Genomic DNA, 18,329 nt, shown 5'->3' with positions numbered 1-18,329 from the left:
ATTTTACACATGAGGAAACTGAGGCAAACAAGGTTAAGTGACTTGCCCAGGCTCACACAGCTAGCAAGTATCTGTGGCCACATTTGAACTCAGGCAGATGAGTCTTCCTGATCCCAGGCCTGGTGCTCTGTATACCATGGCACCACCTAGCTGCCCCTTAATATCTCACCACGATTGGGGAAAGGGAGATTCCAAGAAATTCCATTCAAAGCCTCCACTGAGTTCCTACTTCAGGGCACCATGATATTTTCGGAGATAGCAGCTTACAGTACAGTAAGCCATTTCCACAAATTAATAAGGATACAAACTGGAGTGTACATGGGTCAGTAATGACATTAACTCATGCTTAAAGATTTGCAAACCGCTTTACATCTATTCTCAGAACAACCCTGGGAGGTGGGTGTTGTTACTGGGCCCACTTTAGAGATGAGGAAGCTGAGGCTGGAAGATTAAATGATTTCCCTAGGATCACGCAGCTAAAAAGGGTCCAAAGAAAACTGACATCAGGTCTTCCTGACTGCAGGTCTAACGCTCCGGCCTCTACACTAAGCTCCATAAAAAATAACATTCCATGACTGCTTATCACGGTTCTTCCACCTGTTACCTGTGTGACTTCAGGAAAGCCCATTAGGCTCTGTGGGCCTCCCTTTCCTCACCTGTAACATGGGGGTAATGGACTATGATTCTCTAACCCTAACCCTAAATGTGCCCTTCTAAGGGGAGTCGGGGAGGCCACTCCAGAAGGGATGAATCAATTAGGTTGACACCAATTTAGGGATTCGCTTTGAAAATTTTAAAAAGGAAAATGCCCAGTTAAGTCTTCTTTTCTGCTGGGTACAGTGTGCCAGAGAAATTAGGATCCCCGGCGGCAAGAGGAAGCAAGGCACAGGGTAATGAACTCTGAAGCTGGAGTCTGAGGTTTGGGGTTCAAATCCTGACTCCGCTCTTTGCTCCCTATGTGACCTTGGGTAAGTCATTCAACATCTCAGAGTCTTAGTACACTCACCTGTAAAATGGACTACAAGGCCTCTGATGAACTAAATTAGGCCCCTTTATTCCAAGAAAAATCAGAAGAGCCACAAAATCCTCACTCTTTAATTCCCCCAGTCTTGTCACTGCCAAGTATTCTTCCTCATCACTGGTTCAGAGGACACATATTACATCAGAGAGGAAGCCTTTTTTTTCCACTTTGCACAGCCTCCAAAATCCTATAATCTAAGAGTTTCTTAGCAACAGAGGATCTCTTCATATTAGATAAGTTTTTTTAAGGAGATAGGAATATTTAGCTTGAAAATACAGTATTTTATCTTGCTCAGAAATAATGCTGATGACTAAGCTACCATGAAAAATAAATCGGAAACTTTGGAGCATAAGGTTTTCATCTAAAAATGGCCATTATTCCGAAACTGATTAATTCTTCTAATAAAGAGGAGATCTTTTTCCCCTAACTTCCCCACCCTCTGATTTTAACTCAGAAAGACATCTTGGGGAGACACAGCTAAGGCCTGGGTCCTCCAGCTTCCACGCACAGCGTGTATAACCCAACCTTTAAGCAACCAAACAACAATGTTGGCACCAGCAGATGTGTTCCAATGGAAAAGATTATCACAGACCACAGCCACGGCCGCACAATAACATCTCCAGCAAAAACATCGGAGCAGGACTCTGTTATTTTCCAAAGCTGATGCTCCATCCGTCCCTGAGCTGGTCAGAGCCAGGGGCAGGCAGGCAGGAGAGGAAATTAGGTGTTAGTCCAGATTTCTCGGTGCTATCTTCTATTTTTGTGGGCTAACTTATGCAGCCATGTGAGGACACCGGAAAACAAAACAGAGAGCTTCACGTAGGTGGTTGGGGGAGCAGGGCGGGGGGGATTTTTTTTCTTATAACTACTTATATGCATATATTTGCTATGTGCATAGTTGTAAGTAATGGTTAGACTGTAAGCCTCTGAAGGTCAGGGACTGACTTTCTTATATGTATGTCCAGCCTTTAGCATCGCCTGGCACAAAGAAGGTACTTAGTGCATGAGCACTGTGTTATATTGTGTTGTGTTGTGTTGCATTGTATTGCTTTGTGTTGTGTTATATTGTCAGTTCTTTGTTCTACTTTATTTCCATCTTATCCTGTCTGTAACTTGTTTCTACATTTTTGTTTGCATGTTGGCTACTTATTAAGCTCTGAACTTCCCGAGGGCAGGGGCTGTCTTTTGCCTGTATTGGTAACCCCAGCCCTTGGCACATCATAGGGTCTTTTTAAAAAACATATTAACTGAGAAATCTTTAATGAAATAAAATAATTGAAAAAAGAACCTTCGAATACAGCTTACACATAGCTCGTGTCTGTGTTTCCTTCAACACGGTTAACAGCACACAAAACACTCTTACCGACCCTCCATTTAACACATACTGAATAATGGACAGCTCATACTTCTCTCCACAGACAATGCAGAAACTGTGCAAGTTTCACGGAAGCTTATAAACACTAAATAGAGAGAGGAAAAAAGAAGAAAAAAGAGAGAGGAGAGACAGAGAGAAAGAGATAGAGAAGAAGAGAAGAGAGGAGAGACAGACAAACAGAGAGACAGAGATGAGAGAGAGAGGGAGGGAGAGAGGAGGGGAGAGAGAGGAGAGAGAGGGAGAAGAGAGGAGAGAGACAGAGGAGAGGGGAGAGAGAGGAGAGAGAGAGAGAGAGAGAGGAGAGGGCGGAGAGGAGAGAGAGAGGGAGGGAGAGGGAGGGAGAGAGAGCAAAGGGGAGGGGGTGGGGAAGGGGAGAGAGAGGGAGAGTTAGATTTCAGTCCCCAGAGATACCTTGCCCCCTGCTCCTAAGAAATGCTGTTCTTACTCTTCGAAGAAGAATTCACCTAAGCATACCTGCATCAAAGTTCAATAATTCGTCCTCCTTTTGAAAGAGCTCTCAGAAAAAGAAAAAGGAGGAGTGGGGGAACGGGAGTGTGAATATTGCATTTCTAAGTGGTGATTTCCTATCTGGAGAAATCTTTCATGAATATAGTTGCAGGAAATGTTTTGACAAAAAAGAAAACGCAGCAGCTCATGTGCATCTGGGGAGGAGAGGGAAAATACCCATCAGGCCCCTCCTCCCCGTCACTGCTGACTGATATTCCGGGGCTGGAATGCGGCCTAGAACACTTGAGGGTTGCTGTGGGCCAGCTGCCCAGAGCCTTGCCCTTTATGCTCCTTAAGATTCCGGGGGCCCCCAGCACCCACCTCCAACTTGATCAGGAATCCGGTTGCCAGGAAAATGCTAGTTGGGAAAACAATTCCCTATAAACATAAAAGCAAAAGTAGGCTTTGAAATCAAGTGATTTCTCAAACCCAGAAGTCTGAAAAGGATGAGAATGCTCAGGATTGCAGCCCTCACCTCTCTGTTCTCTTCTTCCCCTCCCCTCCTGCTCTGCAAACCTTAAAGCAATCCGTCAATCCATCGATCAACAAGTCTTTATTAAGGGCCCTACTATGTGCCGGGCACAAAGAATGAAACACTCTCTTCTCACAAGCCACTTCCATTACAACAGGAGAGACAATAAGCGCATACGGGTGTCCCAAAAACCTTTCAGAACTCCGCGCGCGCGCGTGTGTGTGTGTGTGTGTGTGTGTGTGTGTGTGATATGATGTGTGTATATACATACACACGCAAACATCATGTAATACACAATATACACATTATGTTTATATACATGTGTATTTTACACATACAATGTATATTCACATGTATGTATGCATTGTATATGTGTGAGTATCTGTGTGGGTTTGTCTTCACCTATATCTGTGTGGGGATACACAGGCCTACCTGGGTGTATCCCTGTGTGTATGTATGTGTAAATACGTTGCATACATGTGTATCTATGTTCTCCTGTATCTGTACACGTGTGTGGGTGTACGTGTGTCGTGTGCTTGCAATAGATACATGCGTTAGCATCACACGCATCTTTGTGTGTTTGTGTACAGGCGTGTTTATGCATATGCATATCTATGTGCATGAGTGTATATGCACAAACATGTGAGTGCATCGCATGTGTATATATATACTATTACATGCTTTTACATACATGGGTATGTGAGCATGTATGTATATGTGCACCTACATGCATGTGTAAGTGTTGCTTCTGTGCATTAATACACGTGTGCTTGTGCACGCATACACAAATATACAGAGTATTTACAAGTCAATGTACACTTAGTAGATGCATATACAGAGCCTGGAGTGGTTTGCCATTTTTTCTCCAGCTCATTTTGCAGATGAGGAAACCGAGGCAAATAGAGTGAAGTGACTTCTGCAGGGTCACACTGCTAGTAAGAGTCTGAGGCCATCAAGGGGATGCCCGTCCATTGGGGAATGGCTGAACAAGCTGTGGTATAGGAAGGTAACGGAACACTATGGTGCCGTAAGAAATGGGGAGGATACGGACTTCATAACAACCTGGAAAAACCTACACGACATAATGCTGAGTGAGCGGAGCCAGGAGAACACTGTACACAACCACAGATACATGGATTCCGTGAGGACCAACCCTGACAGACTTCGCTCCTCTCAGCAACACAAGGTGCAAAGACAACTCCAGAGGACTCACGATGGAGAGAGCTATCTACACCCAGAGAAAGAACTGTGGACTCTGAATGCAGATGGAGGCACACTTTATGCTCGCCTTTTTTCCCTTTTTTTTCTCTTTTGTTTTTTGTTTTGGGTTTTTTTTTTTTTGTTCTGTTTCCTCTTTCTCATGATTCATTCCATTGGTCATAATTCTTCTTCACAACTTGACTACTGCGTGAATAAGTCCAATGAGAAGTTACACATAGAAGATATATCAGATTCCATGACGTCTTGGGGAGGGAGGAGGAGAGGCGGGGAAGAAAATCCGGAACTCAAAATTATGTAGAACCAAGTGCTGTAAACTAAAAATAAAAAATCTCGAAAGGGCCCCCGAGCTTCTCCAAAAAAAAAAGAGTCTGAGGCCAGATTTGAATTCAGGTCCACCTGACTCCAGACTTGTCGCACTATCCACCTAGCTATCCTATGAAGAAGATAAAGACAAATAAATACCAGATAGTTAGGAAAGGGGGGCATTAGCACTTGGGAATCTGGAAAGGCTTCACATAGAAAGTAACCCCGGAACTATTATTTATTGTTGCTGTTGACGTTAATTAACTTTCTCTCCACTGGGGACATGTTTTGTCTTTGTATCTTCAGGACCTAACACAGGACCTGGTACACAGTAGGTACTTAATTAATGCCATTTAGATCATATTTTTAAAGCTACATTACAATCTCGTGAGATACGTACTACAGGTGTTGCTATTCATTTTACAGATGAGGAAACTGAGTCCGAGGGTCCCACAGCTAGAAAGTATTACAAGTGGAAGTATCGGATTGAGGGGATGCCCATCAACTGGGGATTGACTGAACAACTGATGGTATACAAATTGTGTTGGAATACTATTGTGCTATAAGAAATGATAAGCGGGGTGCTTTCAGAAAAGCCTGGGAAGATTTATATGAACTGATACAAAGTGAAGTGAGCAGAACCAGGAGATCGTTGTACACAGTAACAGTCATATTGTGTGATGATCAACTGTGAATGACTTAACTGATCTCAGCAACAAAATGATGCAGCAAAATTCCAAAGGATTCATGATGAAAAATACTATCCATCTCTAGAGAAAGAACGGATGAAGTCCAAATGCAGCTCGAAGTAGACTTTTTTTCCTTTCTTTATTTCTCTTGTTTTGTTTTGGTTTTGATCTGTGGTTTGTTTTTTTGTTTGTTTTGTTTTGTTTTGCAGCATAGCTAATAAGGAAATATGTTTTGCATGACTTAACATGTATAATCTATATCAAATTGCTTGCCTTCTCAAGAGGATAAGGGGAAGGAGAATTTGGAACTCAAAATTTAAAAAAAAAAACAAATTTAAAAAAATTTACATGTAATTGAGAAAAATAAACTAAAAGAAAAAAAGAAGTGGGATTTGAACCTAGGTATTCCCGATTCCAACACCCTTATCTACTCATGAAATGCATATGGCTCTGGTTGAACTAGCTAGGGTTTTAGATGGGCAAAAAAGAAAGAACTCACCTAATCTTCCAAAGGAGAGATTAAAAAATCAAAGCAGCCAGATTCAAAATAAAAGACCAACCCCTCACCCAGAGGGAAGATTAAAGCAATCACTTAGTGACCCAAAGGGTGCTTTTGTCTGCCTGTAAAATTATTCCCAGGGAGGACACCAGTAGCCACTCAGCTGCTTGCGGGGTAGACAGTTCCAGAAACCTAAATCAGAAATCTGGGGCTTTGGGTGGACGGAGACAGTGACCACAAAACAAAATTCCATCTCTCTCCTGTGGATAGCCCAGCAGTAGCTGAATTCTGGGATTCTATAAAAGGTATTGTTCTGAGTTCCATATTACTTAATGAGTTTTAATTCAGGACATAAGAAAGCCAAGGTCTTTGACTGGCCATTCAAAACCCCCAGCCCTGGGGAGTTGGCACCAAAGTCAGAAACAAAGAACCCAGTGACCTTCTGGCTCGAGTATGTGTTTGACTGAAAGAAATCCCTGTCTTCCCTCCCTAACCCCAACTAGATCTTCTACCTGGAATTCTAGGTACATCCACCAGAAATGAAAAGCGATATGTTTGCTCAACCCATGTGCAGGCAGGGTGTGGGCAAGCACCCAAAAGGATGCATCTGGGCACCAAAATGAGACAGCAGGACAAGGGGAGTAACCTTTGCATCCAAGGGGATGCTGGCATGGCTGCTTGCAACGTTCATCCCAGACAACGTCTTTGACCCTGGCACAGCAACCAACAGCCGGCGCTTCCAGGCTTTCGATCTCAAATGATTTCCCTGAACTCTTCCTGTGTGCGTCTTTTTCCTGTTATTGGAAACTGAATCCTAATTAACTCTGGCAGGCTTCAGAGGCAGCAGGAAATTGTGTGTGTGTGTGTGTGTGTGTGTGTGTACCTCTATGTGTGGGGGACACTTTTTTTAAGATAACTACTTGAGAAACAAGCTGTGCAGCATTAATTAGCTGGGATTTTCTAGAATGTGTTAAAACAAGAAATATCAACAAAAATCTATTTTTCAAAACTAGTTAGATTTCTGTTTTCAAGGTTAACACCTGGCACTGTGACTGGAAGCACTCGGATGATAGAGGCCTGAGCTGGACCCTGCCTTTGACACAGATCAGCTACCGGATCCTGTGGTTGTTGCCCTAGGAAAATTACTTAACCTCTCAATGCTCTGGCCCTCTCTCTAAAATAGGGGTCTCAGCCATTTCTTCTGCTTTGAAACCCATGGACCCCATTTCAAAGTAATGCTTTTAAAAACCTAGCCTAAAATATATGGGATTACAATGGAAATGAATTATATTGAAATATGTACACTTACTCTATATATATCTACATACACATATACATATGCACACGCACATACATATACACATGCATACATACACACATACATAACAAGTTCATGGATCCCTGGTTATGAACTCTGCCTCCAACACTGAGTCGCAGCTCCCAAGTCAGAAACCCAGGCCAGTGTTAGCAACAGTGCAAAGCCTGCAGTCTCAAGGACCTTCTTTCAGCTCTCCATCCAAGCCACCTTGTAAAGATTAGGGGATGGAGGGGAGAGTGTCAGCCAGTGGGGGTCGGGGAGTATTTTCCCACCCAGCAGGCACTCTTGAAAAATCAAGGCTCAGAGTCACACCATTCCACCCCACTCTTCCTCTCCCTTCCCGGAATGCTCTTCAAGGCATCAAGGATGAGGGGCAGGTGAGGAAAACCTTAATAAAAATAAAGCCGTGACCAGCCTCAGAGGGGGCATGCTGCCCCCTGCCTCACTTATCCCTCACCACAGGCTCGGAAGGAAACGCTTGGCCTGCTACCCCAGGCAGCAAGGCCTCAGGGCTGGAACAAGCCGGGCAGTCTTCTTGGGACTGGAGCAGATCTCGAGTAACCGGCTAAGCTCTGCCCCGCTGCAGCTCTGATCCGAAGCCTCAGCTCCCCGGGAGACCCCAGAATACTACGTTCCATTGTGCCTAAGATCCACCCGCTTCAGAGGAAAGGCTAATGTAAATAACTCCCCAAATCACAAGACCTACCAAAAGGGGTGAACTAGGCCCTCGTATATTTTCCTTATGGCTTAATCTTCAAAAAGAAAACAAAACTGGTGTTTAACCAGCTGAGTTCAAGTTGATTGGGGGTGGGAGGTGTCAATAAAGGAGACTATAATCTCAGCTACCTCCAAAGGCATTCATGCCAGCCCTGGTGGGCAAGGACCTTTAATGGTTCCCACTGGCTATAGCACCAAATCCAGGCTCTTTTAAATTAGCATTAAAGATCTTCTACCATTGGGCCCCAACAGAGAAGAGTGAGAAAGAGGCAGGGTTTGCAGTTAGGAAGAGCTGAATTCAAATTCCGCCTCAAACGCTAACTAGCTGCATAACCATGGGCAAGTATCTTAACCTCTCTGTGGCTCAGTTACCTCATCTGTAAAATTAAAAGACTGGACTCGATATCCTCTAAGGTTCCCTTCTAGCTCTAAATCGATGTTTCCATGATCCTTCCTAGCCGTCATCTTCTGGATGTGCTCCAGCTTATCAACATCCTTCCTAAAATGGCATGTCCAGAGCTGAATCAATACTGGGGGGTGGGGGTGGGGGAAGGGTAAAAGAAAGGCATTGGCCCAACTGACCAGTTATCAAATGCTCAAAGAGTGTGGCTTTACAGTTCCCCAAACCACCACCGTCCATCCAGTTGATTTATTTTTCCTGTGATCTGTTGTAATGTGAGTCAGCCATTAAAAATAATAATAATAATAAGTCCAGAAGTTAATGCTTATTCAATAAAGTAAGATATGGTATTTTTCATCAAAAAACTGCCACAATTTTCCATTAAGCTATGTTCCCTATCGTAGCCTGGTTGAATGAGGAGTGCTGACCTTGGGATCAGTAGATGTGGATTCCAAATCAATACTTAATTGTGTGACCCTTGGGTTGGTCCCAAAAACCTCTGAGCTCCAATTTTCCCACTTGTAAAGGGAATAATCCTGGAACAACCCATTTCAAATGTTTTGTAAAGTGCTTTATAAAAGTGATGTTGCCAACAAACATTTACTTATTAAGCGACAACTGTGTGCATAGCATGGTACTGGGGGAAAACTTCCCTGGGAAAATGCAAAGTTCGGATAAGGCACAGTCCCTGCCCTCATGGAGGCTGCAATCTAGTGGGGCCCAGAGCTCTATCTCCTGCAGCGCCACCTAGCTGCCCTCAAGTCACAGCAGTAATAAGCAGCAGAGGAGGGATTTAAACCCAGGTCCATTGCTGCCAGAAGCTAGTGAGTGGGTAGCCATTGTGTCTCTCTCCCATCAAATGAAACTGCCCACAGATGCTAACAGAAAAGAGAGTAAGCAGCTCATCATCACACAATGGCATTTAAAAAAAAGATGTTTATTCCTATTTACTTTCAGCAAGATACCTTAAAATAGCTATCTTAACCAATAGATATTCTGCTCATCTGATCTTTGATTACTGCTATTCCACCAATCTGGCTGGTTCCTGCAATCTCCAATCTTCCCGTAGGCTGTATTTCCAGACTGCTAACACAGCACTTGGTCTTCCCCACAGAGGTGGCAGAAACCCTGGCTAATTTAAGGTCTTCTAGAAGACGGTATAAACTCCCAGAGGAGGAAACTGTCTCTTTTTTTGTCTTTGAATGCCCCTGCTCCTAAGACAGTGCCTCACACATAGCAGGTTAGTTGACATGAAATGAATTTCTAAAACAAAGATTCTAAAACAAAAAAATTCTAAAAACAAATTCTAAAACAAAGTTCTAAAACAATAGATCCGAAAGAAGACAACGAACATGAGAGTTAGATGGACCGACCTGACCTACCTGCTGTCGCCAAACACCAGCTCATCAACCCCAACATGGTGACCATCCATTGAGATGCCATTTTGGTCTCTTGGTGAAATCCAGAGTCTTCCCCAGTCAGCTTGGTTTATAGTTCTTCCTGTTACAGGCTGCCTTTGAAAATCAGAAAAGGCTTTGAAATCACCTCTTCCCAGCTCTTCAATTGCCTGTGAAAATAAACATAAATTTTAGCTTGAATCCTTCTCTGAAAAATGCCCTTTCCTTTGAAAATCAAGTTAAGGTGAAATAGAAGCATTTCCAAAACATTCAAGCCAATTTTTTTTTAATTTTATGAGTTGGTTCAAAGAGGAACATTTTGTCCCTTAACTCATTCAGATTTGTTTCCTTTTCCAGGCCCCATTCTCAGTATGCCTGACTCCATCCTTATCAGGCTCCACAAAGCAACGGTTCTTAAAATTTGTAGCTCTAAGTACTTGTTTATAATAGGGAGCCCAATGGAAAACTTGTATGAACTGATACAGAGTTGAAGCGATCAGAACCAAGAACAAAACACGCAATGATGGCTGTAATATGAATGAAAACATTAAAAAGAACTCAAACTCAGATTAATTGCAATGACCAATCCTGGTTCCAAGAACAGGTAAGGAAATACATTTGCCTCCCCACGTCAAAGAGGCAGAATCCTAAGACTGGAACATTGCCTACACTGTCCAGTGAAAGTCATTTTGTCATTCACATTTGCTTAAGTGTTTTTCTTTGTTACAAGAGAGGGCTCAGCGGAAAGGGTGAGGGTGATATAATTTTCAATTATACCAGGAAATAATTGTGTATCAAAAACAAAAACCATCCAAGAAATTTTTAAAAATAAAAAATAAATGATATATGAGAAATCACATGCACAAATAATTGGTTGATTATTCACTGTACAAAAGGAGCTCTTCATTTTACAGAAGGAGGATCTTTACCACCAGATTCCTTTAAATAGCCCAAGTCCCTCTTCCACTGAAAATGATTTGATTTACAAACAATGCTCCTGGAACATATGCATTACCTGAGAGTCAAAGAGAGGGCCATATTTATTGCATATCCTCTGGTACAGTAAGAGCTGAGGGATGAGGACTGGTCCTCACTACTCCCATCTACCACAGCCTCTGGTCCAGGGTCCCAGAGATAACTTGCCCAAAGTCAGCCTGCCCAACATCTACTTGACCATCTTCCTTGGGCAGCCCAGGAAGCAGGGCAAGCAGTGGCCTAAGGCCTCAGACCCAGCCACTATTCATTGTAGTATTTTTGTATTTCTTTTTCTTTTCTTTTTTTTTGGAGGGGGAAAGCAAGGAGATTAGGATTAAGTGACTTGCCCAAGGTCACACAGCTAGTAACCGTCAAGTGTCTGGGGCCATATTCAAACTCAGGTCTTCCTGACTCTACGGCCAGTGCTCTATTCACGGCACCACCTAGCTGCCCCTATTTTTGTATTTCTTAACCATATAACATACATAAAACTGTGCTCCCATTTTTAATTAGGTTCCTATCTTTTTGTGTCACTTACAGAGCTTTTGAGTATAGTGACCCAACCAGATTTTTTCCATGAGCCCTGTGGTTTTTATTACTTGGTTTTGCATAGAGTGATGCTTTTGGAAACATATATCAAGTTATATATAGCAGAACAGCGTGTACCTCTAATATTTCGGCAGCATAAAACATCCTCTACATGAACTGCCAATGGGAATAAATTATATGTTACGCATGTCCTTGTTCAGTTTAAAGAGGCCCTTTTTTTGCAGGGGGGAAGGCAGGGCAATTGGGGTTAAGTGACTTGCTCAAGGTCACACAGCTAGTAAATTTGTCAAGTGTCTGAGGCCGGATTTGAACTTAGATACTCCTGATTCCAGGGCCACTGCTCTACTCACTGCGCCACCTAGCTGCCCCCTAAAGAGTCCCTTCTTAGACATAATCTATTGATGAAAAATAAAACAAAAAATAAAAGGAATAGAAATCTTTTTTAAAGGAATGGAAGAAATAGGGCAGGAAAAGAGGAGACGCTGATACATGCATTCCACTGAATCTCAACAATTACTGTTTTAATTTTTATAATTAATGAAAACATATTTCATGTGAGTCATGGACACATGACTAAGAATCACTCTTGAAGATATTTTAGCTTCTCTCCCTAGAGGCTGATCCTCAGAAAGGCTACAGAGATCAAGCTATTCCACACATCTAAAGGCCAATCACATCTCACAGAGACTTCAAATATGAGGAATAACTTGCTCTCTACAGGCCCTGAGGCAGCAGTGACCTCGAGGACACAAGCTGAAAAGCCATCTGGATGGGTGAATTGCTCCAGAGATCCCTCAGCTAACAATTGTATAGATAGTCCTTTAATTCAGCTTTTTTCCTGTTTCTTTATACTTTTACTAAAGGTGTAAGTAATCTCTTAAAATTTAAAGGAATATTGTAAAGCATAAGATCTTTGAAATTACTTAAGAGTGTCTATGGATCACCCATTCATAGCTATCAACTGTAGCCAATGTTGAACCAGGGACCGATATCTAAATGCTAAGTGGTTACCAGGATGATAATGTCTTTAATAGTCTGAAAAAGTCACCGGCTTGGTGTCATAGCGAGTGGATCAAAGAGCTTTCCTTGGATAGCAGAAAGGGTCTCCCTAACGGCAATGTGCCTAAATGGACAGTCTGCCCCAGAGATGCTGATGACCAGTCCTGAAATGGAATACGCAATTTCACCCCCAAAGCTCAAGGAGAACTAGAGTGTAATCATAGAGACCATGGAGGCCATAACCAGGGAAAGTAGATGTGAGATAGACAGGCAGACAGACAGATAGATAGATAGATAGATGAATAGATGGATGGATAGTTAGATATATGGACAGATGTAACCAGATAGATATATAGAATGGTTAGAGATACAGATACAGATACACACATACGTATATGCATCATATTTAATGTGTATAACATGACTTTTTGGCACACATGTAAAGACATAAGCAAAGTAGATACATACACAGCTGTCTTTCTTCTCTTTGGGGTAGCAGACTGAAGAATAAGGCTGCAGGTCAGAGTTCTGTTTCCTCTCTCCAGACACAGCCCAATTAGTTTGTTGTGTGTGTGTGTGTGTGTGTGTGTGTGTGTGTGTGTGTGTGTGTGGGGGGCAGTAATAACAGCTAGCATTTCCATACTACTTTAAGATATGCAAAGCACTTTACAAATATTATTTCATTTGATCCTCACAACTCTGAGAGGTAGGTGCTACTACATATGAGGACACTGAGGCACACGGAGATTAAGTCACTTGCCTAGGATCACAGCTAGTAAATGTTTGAGGCTAGATTTGAACTCAGATCTTCCTGACTCCAGGTTCAATGCTCTATCTACTAGGTCAAGCCTGTCTCTTGTTCCAACCTCAAGACCTGCTGAAGACCTTTGGGGTCTGAGGTTGCCTCTTTTCCCAGGTTGATACTTTTCAAAGTTGGATATTTGAAGGTAAATTTAAACCCTATTATGAATTTATGTGTATGGATAGATTTTAGAATTCAGTACTAAAAAGAGATTCCCCATTCACAAGATATTTTGGCAAAGATACAAGCCTGTATTAAGTAAAAGTTTCTTCAGGTCTTCTCAATGGATGTTATTAAGATGCCCATGGTGTGCCCGAGAAATTTGTTACGTGTGTGATTCCTTGGGGATATCAGTATATTTAAACACTCTTTCTCCAAGATCTTAAGGATTTAGGAAATTTATTTCAGGGTAAAAATGGAGGCATGATTTTATTTCAGTATTATAGAGGTTTATTTCCCCACCCAATCTAGCCATCCATGGTAAGTAAGACCACTCTATCTGAGGATTTGTACATATATTTTAAATTGCCACACACACACTATTGGCTTATTGCCAGTCTCAGTTTTAGCATTAAAACAGAAAGTGCATCTTCATTTCCTGCACCCCATCAATCAGAGCATTCAAAAAAACCCCTCCACTTGCAAACAGTCAGCAAAATGTATAAAAATCTATTTGATAATATCTTGGGAAAACGAATTCCATCTGGATATCACAGTCTTGATCTATTACCTTACGTGGTTTATGGTCACACAAAATGAAAACAACTTTTCTTATCTTAGAGAGGCAGCAGCAGAATAAGGAAGAATCTTGGTGACTAAACTTACTTAGCTTCCCCAAGACCATTTTAACTCTAACAACTCAATGTTCCTCAGGACTGACTACAGTTAAAAGAATCTAGTAGAAAGAGAACCAGAGTTAAGACTTAGGGGTTCCACTGTCGACACATCTAGACAAATCAAGGCAAGTTAACAAGCATTTATTAAACACCTACTAGTTACCAGGAAGTATGCTTTTCCCCACTATTTCACTATACCCTTGATAAAAGTATAAGTAATCTCTGAAAATATATATGTAAACATATCACATGATCTTTGAAATTAATTAAAAGCCACTATCAATAACCAATAGGTAGCCACTAGGCTATTTACTACCTATTTACAATCCCTGTAAAATGAAGGAGTTGACCTGGATTTTCTCTGACATTGCTTCCACTCCTACATCTACCTATGATATGATGTTTGTCAATTTCTCTTATCCTATCCTTGTGTCAATTTCTCTTATCCTATCCTTGTGTCAATTTCTCTTATCCTATCCTTGTGTCAATTTCTCTTATCCTATCCTTGTGTCAATTTCTCTTATCCTATCCTCTCTCTCTGTTGTGGACAACAGAGAGACATCAGCTGTAAAGATTTATTACAGATTAAATGACCGGATTCAAAGAGTATTGATTAACAGATCAAGGTCAACTGTACAGATCAGAACCCCATCGATGCCTTCTCATCCTTCTCACCTCCTATCTTTGTTCTCCCATAAACCCTTGCCGGTTCCCCATGTATCCCTCTAAGTCTCTCCTACAATGGGCTGTTGGTAGGCATGAATGAAGAGAGTTTCTACACCAATGAAATCCCAAGTTCAGACAAAAAAGGGGGTGAGAAGAGAATATATCTCCAGAAAAAAAGACTGGCTACCAAAAGAATTTTACATGACATATGACCCAAATTTACATGACATACATGACCCAAAATGACTAGAAATATTGAAGAAGCCATAAATCACCAATCAATTCAATAAAAGCCTACTATGTGCCAGACACTGGTAGACTAGTACAAAAAATTAATTAATCTCTATGTGAAGTGAATGTACATTCTAATGGGGGAGATGACTATATAAAATATATATTAAATAGATATGAAGTTAATAAATATGTGTATATATACATATGTGTATATATATACACACATATGTGTGTATACAGACATGCACACACACGCACACACACACACGCAAAGTTTTTAGACACAAGGTATTTTGAAAGGCAGGGCACCAGGAGTTGGGGTGGGAGGACCAGGAAAAGCTTCATGTAGACGATACTTAAGCTGCATCTTAGGGACATTATAAGGCATCTATGGATGCCTCCATTGTACCATATACCATATCAGTGCACACTGTTGGTTTGACTCATTTCATTGGTTGGCTTAGCATTAATCCAGAGACATAGCCTAAGTCTGAACACTGTGGAAATGAAAGGCAAAGCATTCCATTAAAAATAGACTTGCAAATTGCTGACAAGAATATTGGCCAATTATTAAAATGCGGCAATTACAAATATAACAGAGCCAAATTAAACAAGGATGGTGCCCAAAGGCAAACCACAGTGAGTTTACAGCGAATCCTAAAACATCACTGGAGAAGTCAAAGGCAAGCTGAGACTCCAGGCTGCTGTTCTAACAAGGAGAGGGTTTTTTTTTCCCTTTTTTCTTAGCTTCTCAAAAGTCTCTCCGTGATATATACATTCAATAATAAAATAAACTGTCCAAGGCTTGGGTCTGATCTTCCCAATGTGGTCATCGTGTCCTAGGGCAGTGCAGAACAAGGAGACCAAAGCTGCCCACTGGGGCACTCCTTCGGCTCAACAGTTTTGACAGAGATTGAGCCCAAACTAATGAAAACACTCAACCTGGTCCAATCCTACATGACTTAAGTTTCCAGCCCCTAATAAAAAGAGGGCTTGGTGATCTTGGTGACAGTTTCCAAAAGAGCTTTTGAAGTGGAACCCAAGGAAATGTCAACTGGCCTTTCTGAGGAGATCAGTGATGAACATGAATGAGGTAATGTGGTGTAGTGGATAAAGTGTTGGATTTAGAGTGAGGGAGACCAGGATTCAAATCCAGCCTCAGACACTAGCTGGGTGACCATGGGTAAGTTACTTAACCTCTCTCTGTTTCAATTTCCTCTTCTGTGAAATGAAAGCGTTGGACTTACATCTCTAAGTACCTTCTAACTTTAGACCAAGGAGGCAGCGAGTTGGCACAGTGGATAGAATGTTGGACTTGTTAGGAAGACCTGAGTTCAAATCTCAACTCAGACACATACTAGCTGCATGTCTATGGGCAAGTTTGCCTCAGTTTCTCCTACTGGAATTTTTTAAATTTTAAAATTTTTTGAATTAAAAAAATATATCCAATCACTATCAATCACGTAAATGAAAAGACTTCTAAAAGGAAGGTCAGCTCGCGGTAACTGTGATGACTAATATTGATCCCAAAGAACAGATATTGAAGCATACCCCCTTCCTCTCAGTGTAAAAGTGGATGACTATGGGGGCTAAGGGTTTAACTTTTTCCTTTTTTAAAAAAAGGATTCTGAGAAGCAGGCTAGTCAAGAGAGAGCTGGCCTCAGAGTCAGGAAGACCGGAGCCTACGTCTGCACTAACACGTGCTGGCTGTAGGATAACTCAATTTTAACTCTAAATGCCCACAAGCTAACCATGTAAGACCAGAAGTGGCTGAGCAGGTGCTGATCGACATTAGGAGAGGGAATAAACTCATGGTGTCATTAAAATAATAAACAGATGGACAGTCGAATAAATAAATAAATAAGTGGATAGGTGGGTAGAGGGGTAGGTAAATAGATAATTGGATGTGTGTACAGGCAAATAAAGAGGTAGATAGATAAGTAGGTAGAAAGATGATAGAGATAGATACATGGATAGATAGATGAATAGACAGAAATAAATGAATTGTGGATAGGCCAATAAAGAGATAAGTAGGAAGAAAGATGATAGAGAAATAAATAGATGGAGATAGATGGATGGATAGATGCACAGATACACAGACAGACAGAAAGATAGATGATGGATGGATGGATGCACAGATACATAGACAGATAGACAGATAGATGATAGATAGACAGAAAGACAGATAGATAGATAGATGGATAGATAGAGGATAAATAAAATTGATAGTTCAATTTTGGGATGGGAATCATAGCAACTGTATCCAGAAATGGCTGTGATATAAAAATACATCATCACTAAAACTTGTTTAATAAATAAGTATCTTTCTAAAGAAATTTTATATTTAGCATCTAGGCAGCACAGTGTATAGAGCTGTGACTTGGAGTCATCATAAACCTGAGTTCAAATCCTGCTTCAGACACTTACTAGTTGGGTGACCCTGGGTTAGTCATTTAACCACTCAGCCTAAGTTTCCTCATCAGTAACATGGAGATAATAATAGTCCCTATTTTCCAGCATTCTTGCAAGGATCAAATAAGATAATACATAAAGGGCTTTGAAAAAATCTTGAAGTGTTATAGAAGTGGAAGCTATAACCCTTATTGATCCCATATTTCAAGCAAATGTATAATTTTTTAATTCCTTAATCACTCTCAAATGAACACTGTGCAAGTGTGTGTGAGTGTAAGACAAAAACACCGGGTTAGCTCTTCTCCTCTCAGAGTGTACCTGCCATCTGCCCCTGAATCCATGACGTAGCTGGTCCTGGAGCCCATCCCCTTGGGGTCATCAAACAGAGACCAAACAGTAAAGACCAGAATCAGCTCCGATCTTTCTTCAAAATCTCCCCTTAAATCATCATGAATTGGGACAGTTTATAATGTCATTAACGGATGGAGGGAGATATTCTCTGAACTGAAGAGAGGTTTTAAAATAGCAAATCTGTCTTTCTCCATCTTGAGGGGGAAAAAACTAAAGCTTGCATAAAACTGATTTCTGGCAGCAACCTCATCCAAGAGCCAATAATAAAACAAAATTATGAAATTCCTAACAGCTAACACCTGTAGGCACTAGAGACTCAAAGCAAGATCACAATAAGCTTCTAGCCTGAAGCATTCCAGATTCAAAAGAATGAGTGTTAAAGACGTGTACAAATGAATGTTAGACATTGTCTCTTAGAACCATATAATCATAGAATCTGAAGGAACCTCTAGTCCAAGAATTATTAACCTTTTTTATGTCGAAAAGGCTTCTCCTTTGGTAATCTGGGAAATCCAATGGATGGACTCCTTCTCAGAATAATAGTCTGTTGCCTGCATTCATAAATTGAAAGAAACATGAAATTTCG

The 18,329-nt window shown here is 41.3% G+C and overlaps 1 protein-coding gene across 3 annotated transcripts in view; it reads right to left on the bottom strand.

Annotated features, from left to right (window-relative positions):
- TGFBR3 (transforming growth factor beta receptor 3) overlaps positions 1 to 18,329 on the bottom strand; it is a 232,004-nt gene that overhangs the window by 194,309 nt on the left and 19,366 nt on the right. For 2 of the 3 annotated variants that reach the window (XM_036755202.1, XM_036755203.1), the window contains exon 2: positions 9,896 to 10,089. In XM_036755202.1, the coding sequence (XP_036611097.1) occupies positions 9,896 to 9,965 (70 nt within the window). In that variant the 5' untranslated portion in view covers positions 9,966 to 10,089. The remainder of the gene's footprint in view (positions 1 to 9,895; positions 10,090 to 18,329) is intronic. The other variant, XM_036755204.1, reaches the window with a different exon arrangement.

The sequence above is a fragment of the Trichosurus vulpecula genome, chromosome 4 (genome assembly GCF_011100635.1).
Source record: "Trichosurus vulpecula isolate mTriVul1 chromosome 4, mTriVul1.pri, whole genome shotgun sequence".
NCBI lineage: Eukaryota > Metazoa > Chordata > Mammalia > Diprotodontia > Phalangeridae > Trichosurus > Trichosurus vulpecula.
The sequence above is the reverse complement of the archived record's forward strand: the minus strand, read 5'-3'. Positions and strand labels throughout refer to the sequence as shown.